General features: G+C 39.6%; 1 protein-coding gene across 1 annotated transcript in view; it reads left to right on the top strand.

Moving 5' to 3' along the window:
• The window catches only part of LOC106088400 (cell adhesion molecule Dscam2), a gene marked incomplete in the record, with an annotated part of 263,277 nt that overhangs the window by 112,847 nt on the left and 132,588 nt on the right, over nucleotides 1–17,842 (top strand). Inside the window, 3 exon segments of the mRNA XM_059361431.1 lie at nucleotides 3,125–3,252; nucleotides 3,405–3,505; nucleotides 10,752–10,956. Of these exon segments, the coding sequence (XP_059217414.1) occupies nucleotides 3,125–3,252; nucleotides 3,405–3,505; nucleotides 10,752–10,956 (434 nt within the window).

Raw genomic sequence — 17,842 nt, 5'->3', positions numbered from 1 at the left:
CTGAAATTTGCTACTGTGGGTTATTTTAAGCCTCCCGACATCTGACCTAAATATGGGTCAGATCGGACTATATATAGATATAGCTGTAATATAGACCGACGTCCCGATAAAGGATCTGAAGATCATAAAAGCTTTATTTTTTAACCGATTTCGCTGAAATTTGGAATAGTGCGCAGTTTTAAGCCTCCCAACATCCGACCCAAATATGGTACAGATTGCAATGTATCAAGATGTAGCTGCCATATAGACCACTCTGCCGATAAGGGGTCTGAAGCCAATAAAAGCTTTAGTTATTACCCGATTTCGCTGAAATTTAAAACAGTGAACAGGTTAAGACCTCCCAACATCCGACCTTTATATGGTTCAGATCGGTTTATTATTGAATACATCTGCCAAAAAGATCAATATATTGGGTTGCCCAAAAAGTAATTGCGGATTTTTCATATAGTCGGCGTTGACAATTTTTTTCACAGCTTGTGACTCTGTAATTGCATTCTTCCTTCTGTCAGTTATCAGCTGTTACTTTAAGCTTGCTTTAGAAAAACAGTGTAAAAAAAGTATGTTTGATTAAAGTTCATTCTAAGTTTTATTAAAAATGCATTTACTTTCTTTTAAAATAACCGCAATTACTTTTTGGGCAACCCAATATATAAGAACACTCAATTTCCTTGTCGAATTTGGGAGCTTAAGTTATCCAATTTTCTCCGGATTTTGACGAAATGGGGTTTTTATATATATATACCTGAAGTGATGGGTACCCAAAGTTGGGCCTGGCCGAAATTAATGCCTTTTTACTTGTTTCTAGTTTATTAATTATTTTTAACCTTTATCTATCCACTGTCTATGTATTTGTGCGAACAGTCTTTTTTTCGAAGGCAATAATATACAAAAATGAGAAAAATCAAAATAACAAATCAAGCGTTAAGTTTTTATGCTTCACTAAGGAGTTTCGATTCTCAGAAAAAGGATAAAAACTCAAATATTTATGCATATAAATACTCACACACCCACACACATGAGCAAACACCTCGGCATTCATATCCACATCAGACATGTATGCATATTGGCTACATACCAAGATGGTTAGTATGTGTCCGTTAGATTGAATGTGTATGGGAATATGTGTTTGCCTGTGTATGTGTGCTTTTTGCCATTGTATACATTTTAGGCGGAATTTCACATTTTTATGCTTATGTATGCATATGTCTAACTGAGAGTGTGAACGTTTGTTGAGTTCTTTTGTTATCTCTAATGCAGAACTCTGCTGGCGTATAAATGTTTTGTGCGCTTGAGTGTGTGTGTGTGTGTGTGTGTTAAGTGTGCTAATAAAAATAAATAAGAATTTCCATATGAATGAACGATGAAACATTTGAAATTATAAAGGTCTTTGGGTTTCGATGGGTAAAGGATATTATGACACTGTGATTATGCTGTCACTGGTTATGAGTTAAAACATGTGAGAGAACTATTTGAAAGAATATGCCTAAGGTTTTATGGAGTTTGGGGAAAGGATTCTTTGAAAAATAGACAAAAAAGCCTTATTAATTTTTTTTACTTCCTACTGAAAGCTTTTTAAAACCCCTTACTTTTGAAAGGCTTTTTAAAATACCTTTTTATACCCACCACCCAAGTATGGGGGTATATTCATTTTGTCATTCCGTTTGCAACACATCGAAATATCTATTTCCGACCCTATAAAGTATATATATTCTTGATCAGCATAAAAATCTAAGACGGTATAGACATGTCCGTCCGTCTGTCCGTCTGTCTGTTGAAATCACGCTACAGTCTTCAAAAGTAGAGATATTGAGCTGAAACTTTGCACAGTTTCCTTTTATTGTCCATAAGCAGGTCAAGTTCGAAGATGGGCTATATCGGTCTAGATTTGGATATAGCTGCTATATAGACCGATCCGCCTATTTAGGGTCCTAGGCCAATAAAAGCCACATTTATTATCCGATTTTGCTGAAATTTGGGACAGTGAGTTGTGTTAGGTCCTTCGACATCACTCCTCATTTTGGCTCAGATCGGTCTAGATTTGGGTATAGATACCATATAGAACGATCCTCCGATTTGGGGTCTTAGGCCAATAAAAGCCACATTTATTATCCGATTTTGCTTTAATTTGGGACAGTGAATTGTTTTAGGCCCTTCGACATCCTTCGTCAATATGGCTCAGATCGGTCCAGATTTGGATATAGCTGCCATATAGACCGATCCTCCGATTTAGGGTCATAGGCCCCAAAAAGCCACATTTATTATCCGATTTTGCTGAAATTAGGGACAATGAGTTGTGTTAGGCCCTTCGACATCTTTCTTCAATATGGCTCAGATCGGTTTAGATTTGGATATAGCTGCCATATAGACCGATCCTCAAATTTAGGGTCTTAGGTCCATAAAAGCCATATTTATTATCCGATTTTGCTGAAATTTAGGACAGTTAGTTGTGTTAGGCCCTTTAACATCCTTCGTCAATTTGGCTCAGATCGGTTCACATTTGGATATAGCTGCCATATAGACCGATCCTCCGATTTAGGGTCATAGGCCCTAAAAAGCCACATTTATCATCCGATTTTGCTGAAATTTGCGACAATGCGTTGTCTTAGGCCTTCCGACGTCCTCCGTCAATTTGGCTCAGATCGGTCCATATTTGGACATAGCTGCCATATAGACCGATCTCTCGGTTTTAGGTTTTGGGGCCATAAAAAGCGAATTTATTGTCCGATGTTGCCGAAATTTGGAACAAAGAACTAAGTTAGGGGCTTAACTCAGCTCTTTGTCCACATATTTCTGCTATGGGACATAAGGTATGAGTTTTGCACCGGATTTTGACGAAAGGTGGTTTACATATATACCCGAGGTGGTGGGTATCCAAAGTTCGGCCCGGCCGAACTTAACGCCTTTTTATTGTTTAAGTTCCTTTATTTTCTTTGCAAACCTAATAATCCCTTCTCACCACTGTTGCCGTGAACCTTAAGTATTCCCTTATGTTGCCAAAGTCTTTTCATACACATGTTGCTTAATTTAAATAATCTTTTTGATGATATTTTTTCCTTTCCTAGCCTCATATGCAAGAATTTGCCAATGTGCATACCTATTGACACTCTTTCTTTTCCTTTTGCAGTTTACGTTTTCTGGCCAAATACTCGTTGATGATACAAAATGTAGGACGCCGAGATCGTGGAGTCTATCAATGTTTGGTGCAAAATCAAAAATCCAGTGCTCAAGCCATGGCCGAATTGAAATTGGGTGGTAAGTATGGCAGGGAGGCAGGCAGGCTGGCAGGCTGGCAGGCTGGCAGGCTGGCAGTCAAATGTCCTACATGGCTGTGTGATTGGTTGGGGAAACAAGTCATAACTTATGTGCTCACGTATGTCATGTTCCTTTTACTCTTTGTTTTGCAGATACTGTTCCTGAGTTGATTTATACGTTCATCGAACAGAATGTTCGCCCAGGTCCATTAATATCGCTTAAGTGTTCAGCTAGCGGTTCACCGCCACCACAAGTAAGTTTTGGTTGAATGAGCACGAAGGTTAAAGGAATTTAATCTCTTCTTGGGTCTTTTTGTTTATTGGATTTCCATCAATTGATATTAATATAGAAAGGATTTTTATTATAAGCATCACCAAAGTAGGAGGGGGATATCCATTAGACCCTACACCAATACTGTGGTACAGTGTATTGTACTTAGAAGGTAGAGAGACTCATTGATAAGTATACGGACAGACTCAGAATCATTTTCTATTTCGATAACCATGTCTGTCTGTCTTTCCGTATAATTTCCATTTGATCATCTTGAAATTTTGAGCAGACTTTTTTTAAGGCAACCTACAAAGCTCATTGAAAAGCAAAGGAGCAAGATCAGATTTAGATATAACACCGATTAAGGCTAATTTTGCCACAATGTGGTCATTTCGCAATCGATTTCACAAAATTTTCCCCGAAAGAATCTCTTATCATATTTTTTGCGGTTCAGTATGGGAAAAAGCGTTACACAACCAACGAGTTCATCTTCTGTCGTATGCCAGGCTCCGTTAGTTTGGTATGGTATCGGCTAAAAACTCAGCCTGTGGCACGTGGGCGATTAATTCCACCTTGGAAGCATTTTTTCCAAGTGGATCCCATATAAAAATTCTGCCATATCGGTAAGTAATTGTGCTCTATAGCGGCTCAAGAAGTGAAGATCCGAGATCGGTTTATATAGAATCTATACCAGCTAATGACCCGATTTAAAACATACTCGGCACAGTATTTGGAAGTAAGAACATAAGCTAGGTTAGGTTTAAATGGCAGTCCGCCATCAGACTCACAAAGACGTTTTCGTCTATTGTGATACCACAGGAACAGAAGAAGGAATATGCTTTCTAGTTTCTACCGTCAACCCATCCAGATCGCTTTAAAAAACCCAACAACTTGGGAATGTTCATATCCGCTAAATCAGACAAGTTCTCAAAGAAATGAGAACCTAAAGTGGAACCGAAGGTGTTTTATAGTCTCTTCTTCTTCGATGTCCTCACAGCTCTTGAATAGTCGTTGCTGGCAACCTTCAGTATATCAGTATGTTTTCCGATAAGATAGTGACCTGCCATGACGGACACTATGACTGCCATGACGGACATTATGACGGACACCTGCCATGACGGACACAAAGCGGTAGGCCTCTGCAAGTCTTGAGTAGGCCACATAGGTTTGGAATGCTCACAGCCCTCTCTTTGTGACCACCTTTCATTCATTGTCCTTCTGGCCTGGCCCTGAAAACTTAGCTTACATGTCGCTAAAGGCATTCCCACAGATTCCCGTTTCCCTGGAAGGTATAAGGTAGTTCCTAGTCTCGTAAGCTCGTCTGCTTTACAATTCCCTGGGATATCTCTGTTGCCCGGCACATAGAACTGGTGAATTTTGAACTGTTCAGCCATCTTGTTTAGAGATCTGCGACAATCAAGGGCTGTTTTTGTGTTCAGAATTACGTTTCTCAGGGATTAAATGGCAGCCTGGCTGTCTGAGAAGTTTTTTAAGGCCAATCGTCGTTATGACATTATATTTTAGCCATTCCACCACTTCCTCAATTGCAAGGATCTCCGCTTGATACACACTGCAGTGGTCATGTAACCTTTTCGATATGACCAGTTCTAGATCTTTAGAGTACACCCCAAAGCCCAACTGGTCGTCTAGTTTGGAACGATTCATATGGAAGTCTATGTAACTTCTATTACCAGGAATATCGTAGTTCCAATTGGTTCTATCAGGGATAGTGAGACAGTACTTTTTATCAAAAAGCGGCTCAGGTAGGGTGTAATCCACGCGACCTGGAACATTGGACATCGTATCAAGGGTGACACAGTGTCGGTAGCTACCGCATGACCAAAGAGAAATCTCTCTTAATCCCACGGCAGTTGTAGCAGCAATTTGTCTAGCCACAATGTCCAGAGGCATTACATGCGTTGCCCTTTTCAAAATGTTGGATTTGAAGTTCAATTTCCTCCCCTCTCCCTTACCTAATTTTCAGAAATGCTAGATCTTGAAAATGGGTTGTGCGATTTAAGCGAAATTTGTGTGCTGTCGTATAAAAGCCTAAAAACAAAAATTATGATGAGGGATAGGGGGGGCCGCACCACTCCAAAAACCCACCAATCACGACAATATGGGTCTCAAATGAAAGGTATTTAATAGTGGAAATTGTATCTAATATCCAATAGTGGGACCAACCGGGTTTTTGGGGAACACCCCATCCCCCAAAACACCCCAAAATCGGACATATTTATCGACGATGGCAATATGGGCCTCAAATGAAAGGTATTTGGAAGTGAAGCACGAAATCGATACCCAGTTTTGGGACCAAGTTTCTGGGAGTTCACCGCAGCCGTAAAACACCTCCCAAATAAGACGTATTTGAAATATGGGGCTCAAATAAAAGGTCCCCCATAACAATCCCCAAATAAGACGTTTTTGGCGAAATCAGTGAGGATTTTTTTCTTCCTTTTGCGGACTTTGGTGTAGGGATTTTTGAGCAGCAAAATTGTAAACCGGACTACAAATGAAGATTTGGCAGACTGAAAAAATTTTTTTTAAATGCCTAGGTGACCAAAAGGCACCCGAACAACCAAGAGCTTGCACACATTCTTGCTAACACCTCGACTTTTGCTAAAACCTCGACTCTAAATTTAAGAGATATTTTATCCACCAAATAGCATAGTTTTGTCTATTTTTTTCGATTTTCTCCCACTGTGCGACTGTTTGTTATTCTAATCAGGAGCCAGCTAGTCTTTAGCAGCTCATTGTCGCAGCTAACTGGTAGGCAGATGAAGGTCCTTCTCCGCTCTCTGGGGAATTAAGTGTTTTTTGTTGTACAGTACCTACTGTGGTTCCCGTTACCTTTATGACGACTTTAGTGACCTCTTCGTCGGTATTGAGGGAATCCTGCTCGCTGATTTGTACCACTGCAACTACCCCCTTTTTTATACCCACCTATGAAGGATGGGGGTATAATCATTTTGTCATGCAAATGCATATTTTTCCCATGACATTCCGCTAAGGAACAGGGGCATATTTTTCACATATCAATGACTGCAGTCCGATTCAAGTTTAAGCTCAATGATAAGGGACTCCTTTTTATGTCATATCGTTTGCAAAACATATTGTTGATAGTCGCAAAAATCTCAGATGAACTAGCCATGTCCGTCCGTCTATATGTCTGTCTGTTGAAATCACGCTTTAGGCCTTAAAAATTAAGATAATTAGCTGAAACTTTGCACAGATTCTTTTTTTTTTTGTCTTAAGGAAGGCTAAGTTCGAAGATGGGCTATATCGGACCACATATCAAGATGTGGTCCGATATAGCCCGATCTGAAGATTTAAGGTTTTAGGCCCATTAAAGTCACATTTATTATCTGATTGTGCTGAAATTTTGGCACAGTGATTTGCGTTAGGCTCCTCGACATTCGTGCTGAGTATGGGCAAGATCAGGCTACATTAGGCAAAAAATGATAAAAGAGAGGATTTGCTCTGATATTAGAGCGATACCAAGATATGGTCCGGTTCGGACCACAAATAAGTTATAGGTTGTTTTATCAGACCATAATAAACACGTATGTTGATGGCCATCAGAGGATCCGTCATACAAAATTTCAGGTAAATCGGATAATTATTGCTATCTCTAGGGGCTCAAGAAGTCAAGAACGCTGATCGGTTTATATGGCGACTATATCAGGTTATGAACCGATTTGAACTTATTTGGATTTCATTAAAATCGGATAAGATTTGAGTCCTCTAGTGGCTCAAAAAGTCAAGATTCATGATCGGTTTAAATGACAGCTATATCAGGTTACTGACTGATTTTAACCTAATTTAGCACAGTTGTTGAAAGTCATAGCGAAACACGTCGTACAAAATTTCATTCCAATCGGATATGAATTGCGCCCTCTAGAGGTTCAAGAAGTCGAGACGCACGTTCGGTTTATATGGCAGCTATATCAGGTTATGGACCGATTTGAACCTAATTTGGCACAGTTGTTGAAAGTCATAGCGAAACACGTCGTGCAAAATTTCATTCCAATCGGATAAGAATTGCGCCCTCTAGAGGCTCAAGAAGGCAAGACCCAAGACCGGTTTATATGGCAGCTATATCAAAATATGGACCGATATGACCCATTTACTATCCCAGCCGACCTACACTAATATGAAGTATTTGTGAAAAATTTCAATCGGCTAGCTTTACTCCTTCGAAAGATAGAGTGCTTTCGACAGACAGACGCACGGGCAGACGGACGGACTTGGCTAGATCAACATATTGGGTTGCCCAAAAAGTAATTGCGGATTTTTTAAAAGAAAGTAAATGCATTGTTAATAAAACTTAGAATGAATTTTAATCAAATATACTTTTTTTACACTTTTTTCTAAAGCAAGCAAAAGGAAAAGCTGATAACTGACAGAAGAAAGAATGCAAATACAGAATCAGAAGCTGTGAAAAAATTTGTCAACGCCGACTTTATGAAAAATCCGCAATTACTTTTTGGGCAACCCAATAAAATGTCACGACGATCAAGAATATGGGGTTTTAGACGTATATTTCGAGGTGATACAAACAGAAAGACGAAATTAGTATACCCTATGGTGGAGGGTATAATAAAGGTGCCGTATTGACCAATATTATGGTTTAACAACTTGAACAGTTTGTATTTAGTAGACCACTCTACGCCCATGTGCAGTTTGGTCCAAATCGGATGTTTTTCGCAGTGTGTTCCTCAGCGTGGCTGTTCTTCCTTGCAACCACTTTCGCTGTAGTTTGGAACAACGAATTGCGTTAGACCCCTGCATGTCCGTGCTGAGTTTGGTCTAGAAGGCCAATATTCTAAGACCGAGATCGGTTCAAATTAGAGGATCGGTTATACCATACTAAATCAGCTTGAAAAGAAGGAAAAAGGAAATGGAAAAACGTGACTGCGAGCGAGATGATATGTACAGGAGTCAGAATGAAGTCCGTAAATCCTACCAAAGTTTGATTCTTTGATAGAATTTCAAACCGATGGCACATCCTCCTGCAGAGAAAAGGGAGGGAAATCTGGTAACTGACACAGATAACATGCTGAGGATATGGAAAGAACATTTTACCCAACTGCTAGTGTCCGATGTTGGCGGCGAAGAGGATACCGCAGAACCAATCCCTGATGATGGTATAGAATGTTTACCTCCTAGTCAGAATGAGGTCCAAGTAGCAGTTACCCGACTAAAGAACAACGAGGCAGCAGGAGCCGACGGGTTACCCGCTGAACTATTTAAGACCGGAGGCGACACGCTGATAAGGCTTATGCATCAGCTTATCTGCGAAATCTGGCTAGAAGAACGCATACTCGATGATTGGAACCTCAGCATACAATGTCAAGTACACAAGCAAGGAGACAAGATGGAATGTGCCAACTATAGAGGAATAAAACTTCTCCCCATCGCATACAAGATACTCTGGAGCGTTGTGTGTAAAAGAATAAAACCTAATGACAATGAGATAATTGGGCCCGATCAATGCGGCTTTAGACCTGATAAATCCACCTTAGACCAGATATTCACACTGCGAAAAATCCTGGAAAAGACCCGAGAAGGAGAAATCAACACCCTCCATCTCTTTGTTGGCTACAAAGCCACCTTCGATACTCCTTTACGTTCAAAGGTATTTCAAGCCATGTCTGAGTTTGGTATCCCTGCAAAATTAGTAAGACTCTGCAGGATGACACTTGCTGATACGCGTTCCTCAGTAAGGATAGGAAAGAATCTCTACGAGTTACTCAAAACCAAAGGAGGTTTCAGACAAGGAGACAGCCTGTGGTGTGATCTCTTTTTATTATCCTGCTGAAGAAGATTATACGAGATTCAGATGTGAATAGATATGGCACACTACTCACAAGACAACAAATGCTACTCGCCTATGCCGACGATATCGATATCATAGGTCAGTCACCGCAAGTAGTAACTGCAGCCTTTGAAAGAATCGAAAGAGAGTCAGTGAAAATGGATCTGGCAGTAAATGGAAATAAGACGAAATGGATGGTTTCAACTTCCAAAAAGCCTTGCACAACCGAACAGATAAAGAAAATGGAGAAAGTTGGGAACCACAACTTTGAGACAGTCAGTAACTTTATCTGCCTCGGCACCGCCATATCCAAAACGAATGACACCAGTTTTGAGATTAAACGAAGAATAATCCTCGCAAACAGATGCTACTTTGGACTAAATAAGCAGTTTAGAAACAAGGCCACCTCTCGACCGACTAAGATTAAACTATACAAGACACTGATACTACCCGTGCTGTTATATGGTTTTGAAGCATGGGTACTTGTGAAAGCAGATGAGGCAGTACTTGGAGTGTTTGATAAATTATTCGTAAAATATATGATCCAGTTAGCGTTAGTAGAGAGTATGGGCTTCGCATGAATCACGAGCTGTATGACGACTATAGCATATTAAGTTATACGTATCAAAATACAACGCATGCGTTGGCTAGGTCATGTTATTAGAATGGAAGAAGAACCTCCAGCAAAGAAGTCTTTTAAAGGCAAATACGGTGGTACACGCAATTCGGGAAGACCAAAAACCCGATGGAAATATCAAGTGGTGGGAGACATCTCGAAACTTGGTGTCAGAGATTTTAGAATGAGCGCAGAAGATCGAGGCGCATGGAACAAATGTTGTATCATAGCCAATTAAAGTAAAGTAAGTAAGCATATCAGGTTGGACCATAGTTACCACAGATGTAGGAAGTCATGAAGAGTTCGATGGGAGTATCTTTATTCGTTCGGTAAACATCTTTTGGCGGACTGGGGGACTTACCGATAGATGAAAGATCGAATAGGTATATCAAGACTAACAAGAATTCATAGGTATTTCAAACGGAGCGGCTAGCTTAGTGATACCATCATCCTATGGTTGTGGATATAAAAACGACTTGAGTTCTGCCGGAGCGAATTATTTGTTATCGAATAAATACACCTCGCTATTAAAGATTGCTACAATATTTATAATATTCTTAATCAATTTTTATTAGCATTTTTATTTACCGATATCTCTTAAACAACAATACAGTCAATAAATCATCGAAAAATATTTTCCAGTTGTTGTTGTTGTTGTTTATTGAAATCTCATAAAACTTGTTTACAGTTAGTTGCCTTATTGTATTACAAATTGATTTCATATCATCTCATATTTTTTTATTCTCCCTTCATTTCATGTCCTCACTCTCACCACCATGCTACGCTATGGCACAGTTCTCCTGGCTGTTGGACTCACAGCCTATTATGGATATTTCTCTGCATCATCGCTTTGCAATTGGGCAATTTGTCGATATGTCAGGCGATGTGATAAGTCATTTGAATATCTCCCATGTACGGCCGGATGATGGTGGACTTTATAAATGCATAGCAGCCAATACCATGGGTAGTGTGGAGCATTCGGCACGTCTTAATGTCTATGGTGAGTACGAATATCTTCTTTAGGATATATTTTGAAAATAATGAACATCTTTCACGAAAAATTGGATTCATGCATCACGTAGCATAAGATTTAGGGAATGCTGTATATTTTGAAATTGCAAAAAAAAAAATGATTTACGCAGTTATAAAGATAACGAGCATGAAACTAGAAAGATGAAAATGGATTATTATATGGAAGATAGATTAATATTTATGGATCCATTACTAATAGGCCAATTAAAAAATATTTCTTTTTTACACTAATGGAGGAATTTATTAACTCGATGTGGAAGAAATGTTATCTAAGCTTTGTGGAAGAAGTCGGATTGATCAAAATGATAAAAACGATGCTGATTACACTGACACATCATTCAGCAATGAAATCAATATAGCTGTACGCCCATATCATGATAAGTATTGGTGTGAAGATAACCACCGCTGACATCTTTTTCCAATTTCCTCACAAAAGTTAAGACCCAGGCATTCAGTGTTATAGAGGGACATGCTTATCCCAGCATCACAATTCCTTCTGTAATACATTTCACATATTTCATAAAATGAAAATTGTAGATGTAAAGAAAAATACATTACTTTGTTGAATTCTGCATTAACCTTAAGTACTGAAATGTAGAAAAAATTTGTCCATAAAAACCAAAAAATTTCCATTTCGTTGCTAAATATCACATAGCCCGATGACTTTTCAAAAACTCAACGTTGCCTCAGTTTGCATCTCTTATCTTTAATTCCTTTCATCATCACTTTGAGTACGAAACAATATTGTCCAGTTTTGTATCTTTTTTTCTTGGTTTTGTTTTGCAACTCAAAGATACAAAAATGAACTAAAGTACACATCTTTATAATTTATTCTAGTCATTCACAAAAATCATCATCAGAAGCCTCTTCATGCCATTGCCATTTTTGGCCTCTATCACATCATAGTAGTTAGAGCTTGGACATCTGTTGACCTTTAAATGAAATGCTTTGCTCTGTATCAGTTTGGCCTATCATTTGGCAGAACGATGATGGAAACAACAAAAAAAAAATGAAATGGAAAATTTGAAATTTTTTCATAAACCAAGCCTAGTAGAACGAAAAATCAAAAAAAAAAAACAAGTAAACAAGTAAACAAGTAAAAGCTTGCTTAGTTCGGCCGGGTCGAAACTTATATACCCTCCACCATGGATCGCATTTGTCGAGCCCTTTTATCCCTTTATAGGCAAACAAAGGATAAAATAAAAGAATTGCAATGCTATTGGAGCTATATCAAGTAATGGTACGATTCGGACCATAATTGAATTGAATGTTGAAGATCATAGCAGAAGTCATGGTGTAAAATTTTAGCCAATTAGAATAAGAATTAAGCCCTTTAGGGGCTCAAAATGTATACTAGGGAGATCGGTTTATATGGGAGCTGTATCAGACTTTAGACCGATTCAGACCATATTTGAAACGTATGTTAAAGGTCATGGGAGAAGGCAGTGTACAAAATTTTAGCCAAACCGCATAATATTGGGTTGCCCAAAAAGTAATTGTCGGTAATATTGTAGTAATATAGTCGGCGTTGACAAATTTTTCAACGGCTTGTGACTCTGTAATTGCATTTTTTCTTCTATCAGTTATCAGCTGTTACTTTTAGCCTGCTTTAGAAAAAAAGTGCGCGAAATTTTGTTTACATTTGTTGGTTTGGCGTCAATTTTAATATGGGTACCACGTGTATTGAAAGAAATTCATTTAACAAACCGAATCAACGCTTGTGATATGCACCTTAAACGCAATGAATTCTATCCGTTTTTAAAACGAATCATAACTGGAGATGAAAAATGGATTGTTTACAACAACGTTAGTCGAAAACGATCATGGTCCAAGCATGGTGAACCAGCTCAAACCACTTCAAAGGCTGATATCCACCAAAAGAAGGTTATGCTGTCTGTTTGGTGGGATTGAAAGGGTGTGGTATATTTTGAGCTGCTTCCAAGGAACCAAACGATTAATTCGCATGTTTACTGTCAACAATTGGACAAATTGAATACAGCCATCAAAGAGAAGCGACCAGAATTGGTCAATCGTAAAGGTGTCATATTCCACCAGGACAACGCTAGACCGCACACATCTTTGGTCACTCGCCAAAAACTGAGTGAGCTTGGCTGGGAACTTTTGATGCATCCACCATATAGCCCTGACCTTGCACCATCAGACTACCATTTATTTCGATCTTTGCAGAACTCCTTAAATGGTAAAACTTTCGGCAATGATGAGGCTATAAAATCGTACTTGGTTCAGTTTTTTGCAGATAAAGGCCAGAAGTTCTATGAGCGTGGAATACTAAATTTGTTAGGAAGATGGTAAAAGGTTATCGAACAAAATGGCAATTATATATTTGATCAAAGTTCATTCTAAGTTTTATTAAAAATGCATTTACTTTCTTTTAAAAAATCCGCAATTACTTTTTAGGCAACCCAATAATTGCGCCCTCTAGAGGCTCAAGAAGTCAAGACCCCAGATCGGTAAATATGACAGCTATATCAGGTTATGGACCGATTTCAACCATACATTTCACAGTTGTTGAAAATCATAACAAAACACCTCATGATAAATTTCAGCCAAATCGGATAGGCAATGCCCCCTCTAGAGGCTCAAGAAGTCAAGACCCCAGATCGGTTTATATGGCAGCTATATCAGGTTATGGATCGATTTGAACCATATTTTGCACAGTTGCTAGAAGTCATAAAAAAATATGTCATGGGAAATTTCAGCCAAATCGGATTGGAACTGCGCCCCCTAGTGGCTCAAGAAGTCAAAACCCCAGATCGGTTAATATGACAGCTATATCAGGTTATGGACCGAGTTCAACCATACATTGCACAGTTGTTGGAAATCATAACAAACCACCTCATGCAAAATGTCAGCTAAATTGTATAAGAACTACGCCCTCTAGAGTCTCAAGAAGTCAAGATTCCCAAACGGTTTAAACGGCAGCTATATCTGGTTATGGACCGATTTAAACCATACTTAACACAGTTTTGAAAGTCATAACAAGACACTGCGTGAACAATTTCAGCGAAATCAGATAGGAATTGCACCCTCTAGTGGCTCAAGAAGGCAAAACCCCAAATCGGTTAATATGACAGCTATATCAGGTTATGAACTGATTTGAACCATACTTAGCACAGTTGTTGGAATTTGAAATTTGGTTAAAAATTGCGCCCTCTAGAGTCTCTGGAAGTCAAGATCCCTAAATGGTTTATATGGCAGCTACATCAGGTTATGGACCGATTTGAACTATACTAAACACAGTTATTGGAAGTCATAACAAAACACGTCACGCAAAATGTCAGCCAAATCGGATGAGAATGGCGCCCTCTAGTGGCTCAAAAAGTCAAGATCCAAGATCGGTTTATATGGGAACTATATCAAGTTATGGACCGATTTAAACCATATATAACACAGTTATTGGATATCATAACAAAACATGTCACGCAAAATTTCATCTAAATCGGATAAGAATTGCGCCCTCTAGTGGCTCATAGAAGCCAAGATCCCAGATCGGTTCATATGGCAGCTATATCAGGTTATGGGGCGATTTGAACCATACCTAGCACAGTTGTTGGAATTCAAAACGAAACATGTCATGCAAAATTTCAGCCAAATCGGTTAAAAATTCCGCCCTCTGGTGGCTCAAAAAGTCTAGACTCCAGATCGGTTTATATGACAGCTATATCAGGTTATGAACCGATATGGACCATACGTAGCACAGATGTTGGAAATAACAAAACACCTCATGCAAAATCAGCCAAATCGTGTAAATATTACGCCATCTAGTGGCTCAAGAAGTCAAGATCGAAGATCGGTATATATGGCAGCCATATCAAAACAAAAACCGATATGGCCCATTTACCGACCTACGCTAATAACAAATATTTTTGGAAAATTTCAAGCCGATAGCTTTACTCCTTCGAAAGTTGGCACGCTTTTGGCGGACAGATGGATGAACGGAAGGACGGACAGACGGACGGATGGACTGACAGACTGATGGACGGACAGACGGACGGACGGACGGACAGACGGACAGACGGACAGACGGACAGACGGACGGACGGACGGACGGACGGACTGACAGGTCGGACGGACAGGTACACGGACGGACATGGCTAGATCGACTTTAAATGTCATGGCGATCAAGAATATACATAATTTATGGGGTCTTAGACGAAAATGTCGAGGAGTTATAAACAGAATGACGAAATTAGTATACCCCATCCTCTGGTGGAGGATATAAAAAAACAAGTAAAACTCTATTAAATTTAGCCGTGACGAACTGTGGATACCAACCACCATGAATATATGCAAATGCAATTTTTTCCCATGAACATTCCACTAAAGAACAGGGGAAATCTTCTCACATATCAATGAGTGCAGTCCGGTTCAAGTTTGAAGCTCAATGATAAGGGGCCTCCTTTTTATAGCAGAGTCCGAACGGCATGCCGCAGTGCGACACCCCTTTGGAGAGACGTTTTACATGGCATTGTACCTCACAAATGTTGCCAACATTAGGAGGGGAAAACCACCGCTGAAAATTTTTTCTGATGGTCTCGCCAGGATACGAACCCAGGTTTTCAGCGTCATAGGCGAACATGCTAACCTCTGCGCTAAGGTGGTGAATATATTCGTCATCTTATTTAATAGAACTCCACTACCATATCCATAGTTATATCGAAATATAAGGTAGTCTGCATCATACTTGATTCAGGTTCCGAAATCGGGCAATACATTCGTTTTTTTTCAGCTTAAGTTAAAATTAAATTAACCGGTTTGTCTATAAGCCAGCTTTTTAGCTGTGCACCACACATAGAATGGAGCTTTATGGTCAGATCTGTGTGGTGCTCTTAGCTGTCACGAGAAGCCGAGTTGCGAGCTACCGGGCGCGTCCACAAGTCTCGTATAGTGGAAAGCTCTATACGGAATAGCTGCAACGGCAATCAAGGACAATCAGCGGTATCGATCGGATAGTCTCAGTGAGAGACCGGGCGGCACCGGCTGTTGCAAATATACTGACTGCCTACGATCCTCGATATGACAAGGCGAGTTATTGGAACCTCAAAATAACTAATGGGCAAAATTTTCCTGCGGCGATCGGTATTTGGACCAGAACGAGCTTGCTCATCTACAAGAACATGACGAGGATCGCCAAATTCGCAAGCAAATGTGGATACAACAAATAGCTATGATTTAATCTAAATCATTTTCGGGTCGGTCGGCGGGAGGCCTAAAACAACTAAATGTTCCAAATTTCAACGAAATCGTATAATAAATGCGCCTTTAATGGGGTTTTAACCATAAGCCTAGAAAGGCCTCTGGGGTTGGGCTAAGCATCCCCCAGAAAAGTTTAATATCGGGAGGCTGAAAAATACCCACAGCTTCAGCGAAATTTGTTAATAAATAAAACTTTTCTGGGCTTCAGATCCTTTATCGGCAGATCGGTCTATATGGCAGCTATATCCAAATATAGTCTGATCTAAACCATGTTTAGGTCAGATGTCAGGAGTCTAGAGTGATAACAACAGACGGATAGACGGACAGGCGGACAGACACACGGACATCGTTAAATCGTCTTAGAATTTTACGCCAGAAATCTGGAGCGGCTTCGCTAATGCTTAAGACCCTTAATCGTTAGATTGGTATATAGCGCTTTCATATAACAATTTTGATCCGATTTGACCAGTCCAAGAACTTAACCAGCGTATTGAGGAAATACGGATCTGTGCAAAATTTTAGCTCGATATCTCCACCGTAGGAGGCCACCGTAGCGCAGAAGTTAGCATGTAACGCTGAACGCCTGGGTTCGAATCCTGCAGAGACCATCAGAAAAAAACATTTACAGCGGTGGTTTTCCCCTACTAATGCTGGCAACTTTTGTGAGGTACAACGCCATGTAAAACTTCTCTCCACAGAGGTGTCGCACTGCGGCACGCCGTTCGGACTCGGCTATAAAAAGGCGGTGGTTTTCCCCTACTAATGCTGGCAACTTTTGTGAGGTACAACGCCATGTAAAACTTCTCTCCACAGAGGTGTCGCACTGCGACACGCCTTTCGGACTCGGCTATAAAAAGGAGGACCCTTATCATTGAGCTTAAAAATTGAACCGGACTGCACTCATTGTTATGTAAGAAGTTTGCCCCTGTTCCTTACTGGAATGTTCATGGGCAAAATTTGCAAATCTCCATTTTGGAGGCTGTATCGAGATGAGAACCGACGGACCGACCCACGGACATCATAAAATCGTCTTAGATTTTTTAGACGATTAGAAATTTATATAATTTGTAGGTTGTGAAATGGATATTTCGATGTGTTGCAAACGGAATGACTCAATGAATATACCCCCTATCGTATGGTGGTGGGTATAAAAATAAAAGCACCAAAAAGGCAACATCAAACAAACAAAGAATGGAAAATCATCATCATTATCATCATTTACGAAAAAAAAGATATCTATTATGGGCTAACGAAAAACAGAGAAAATAACTTTGAAATTGCAAAAAATGAAAACAACAACAACTTGGTCATGATTGAAAACAGATATCAAAAGTGTTCAGAGCAATGTACAATTTTATGCAATGTCCTTTGGCTGGCATTGCCACTGTCAGTAGCCTCCGCCTCCACATCATGTTTATGGTGAATAAAAATCATGGCAATGCTACTTAAGTACAGCACTCGAAATGTAGTTACGAACACTTGATGCAATTGCAAATGCATGGAGTTCGTGATTGGAAATCATGGATATGGATTCATATGACTATACGATTGACTAAATTAATTAAAATATTTTTAAGCCCTCTACTATTTGCTATGCGGTATACTGACTTTGTCATTTTGTAAACCCAAGATACTGG

Source organism: Stomoxys calcitrans, chromosome 2 (assembly GCF_963082655.1).
Source record: "Stomoxys calcitrans chromosome 2, idStoCalc2.1, whole genome shotgun sequence".
NCBI classification, from domain to species: domain Eukaryota; kingdom Metazoa; phylum Arthropoda; class Insecta; order Diptera; family Muscidae; genus Stomoxys; species Stomoxys calcitrans.
The sequence above is the reverse complement of the archived record's forward strand: the minus strand, read 5'-3'. Positions and strand labels throughout refer to the sequence as shown.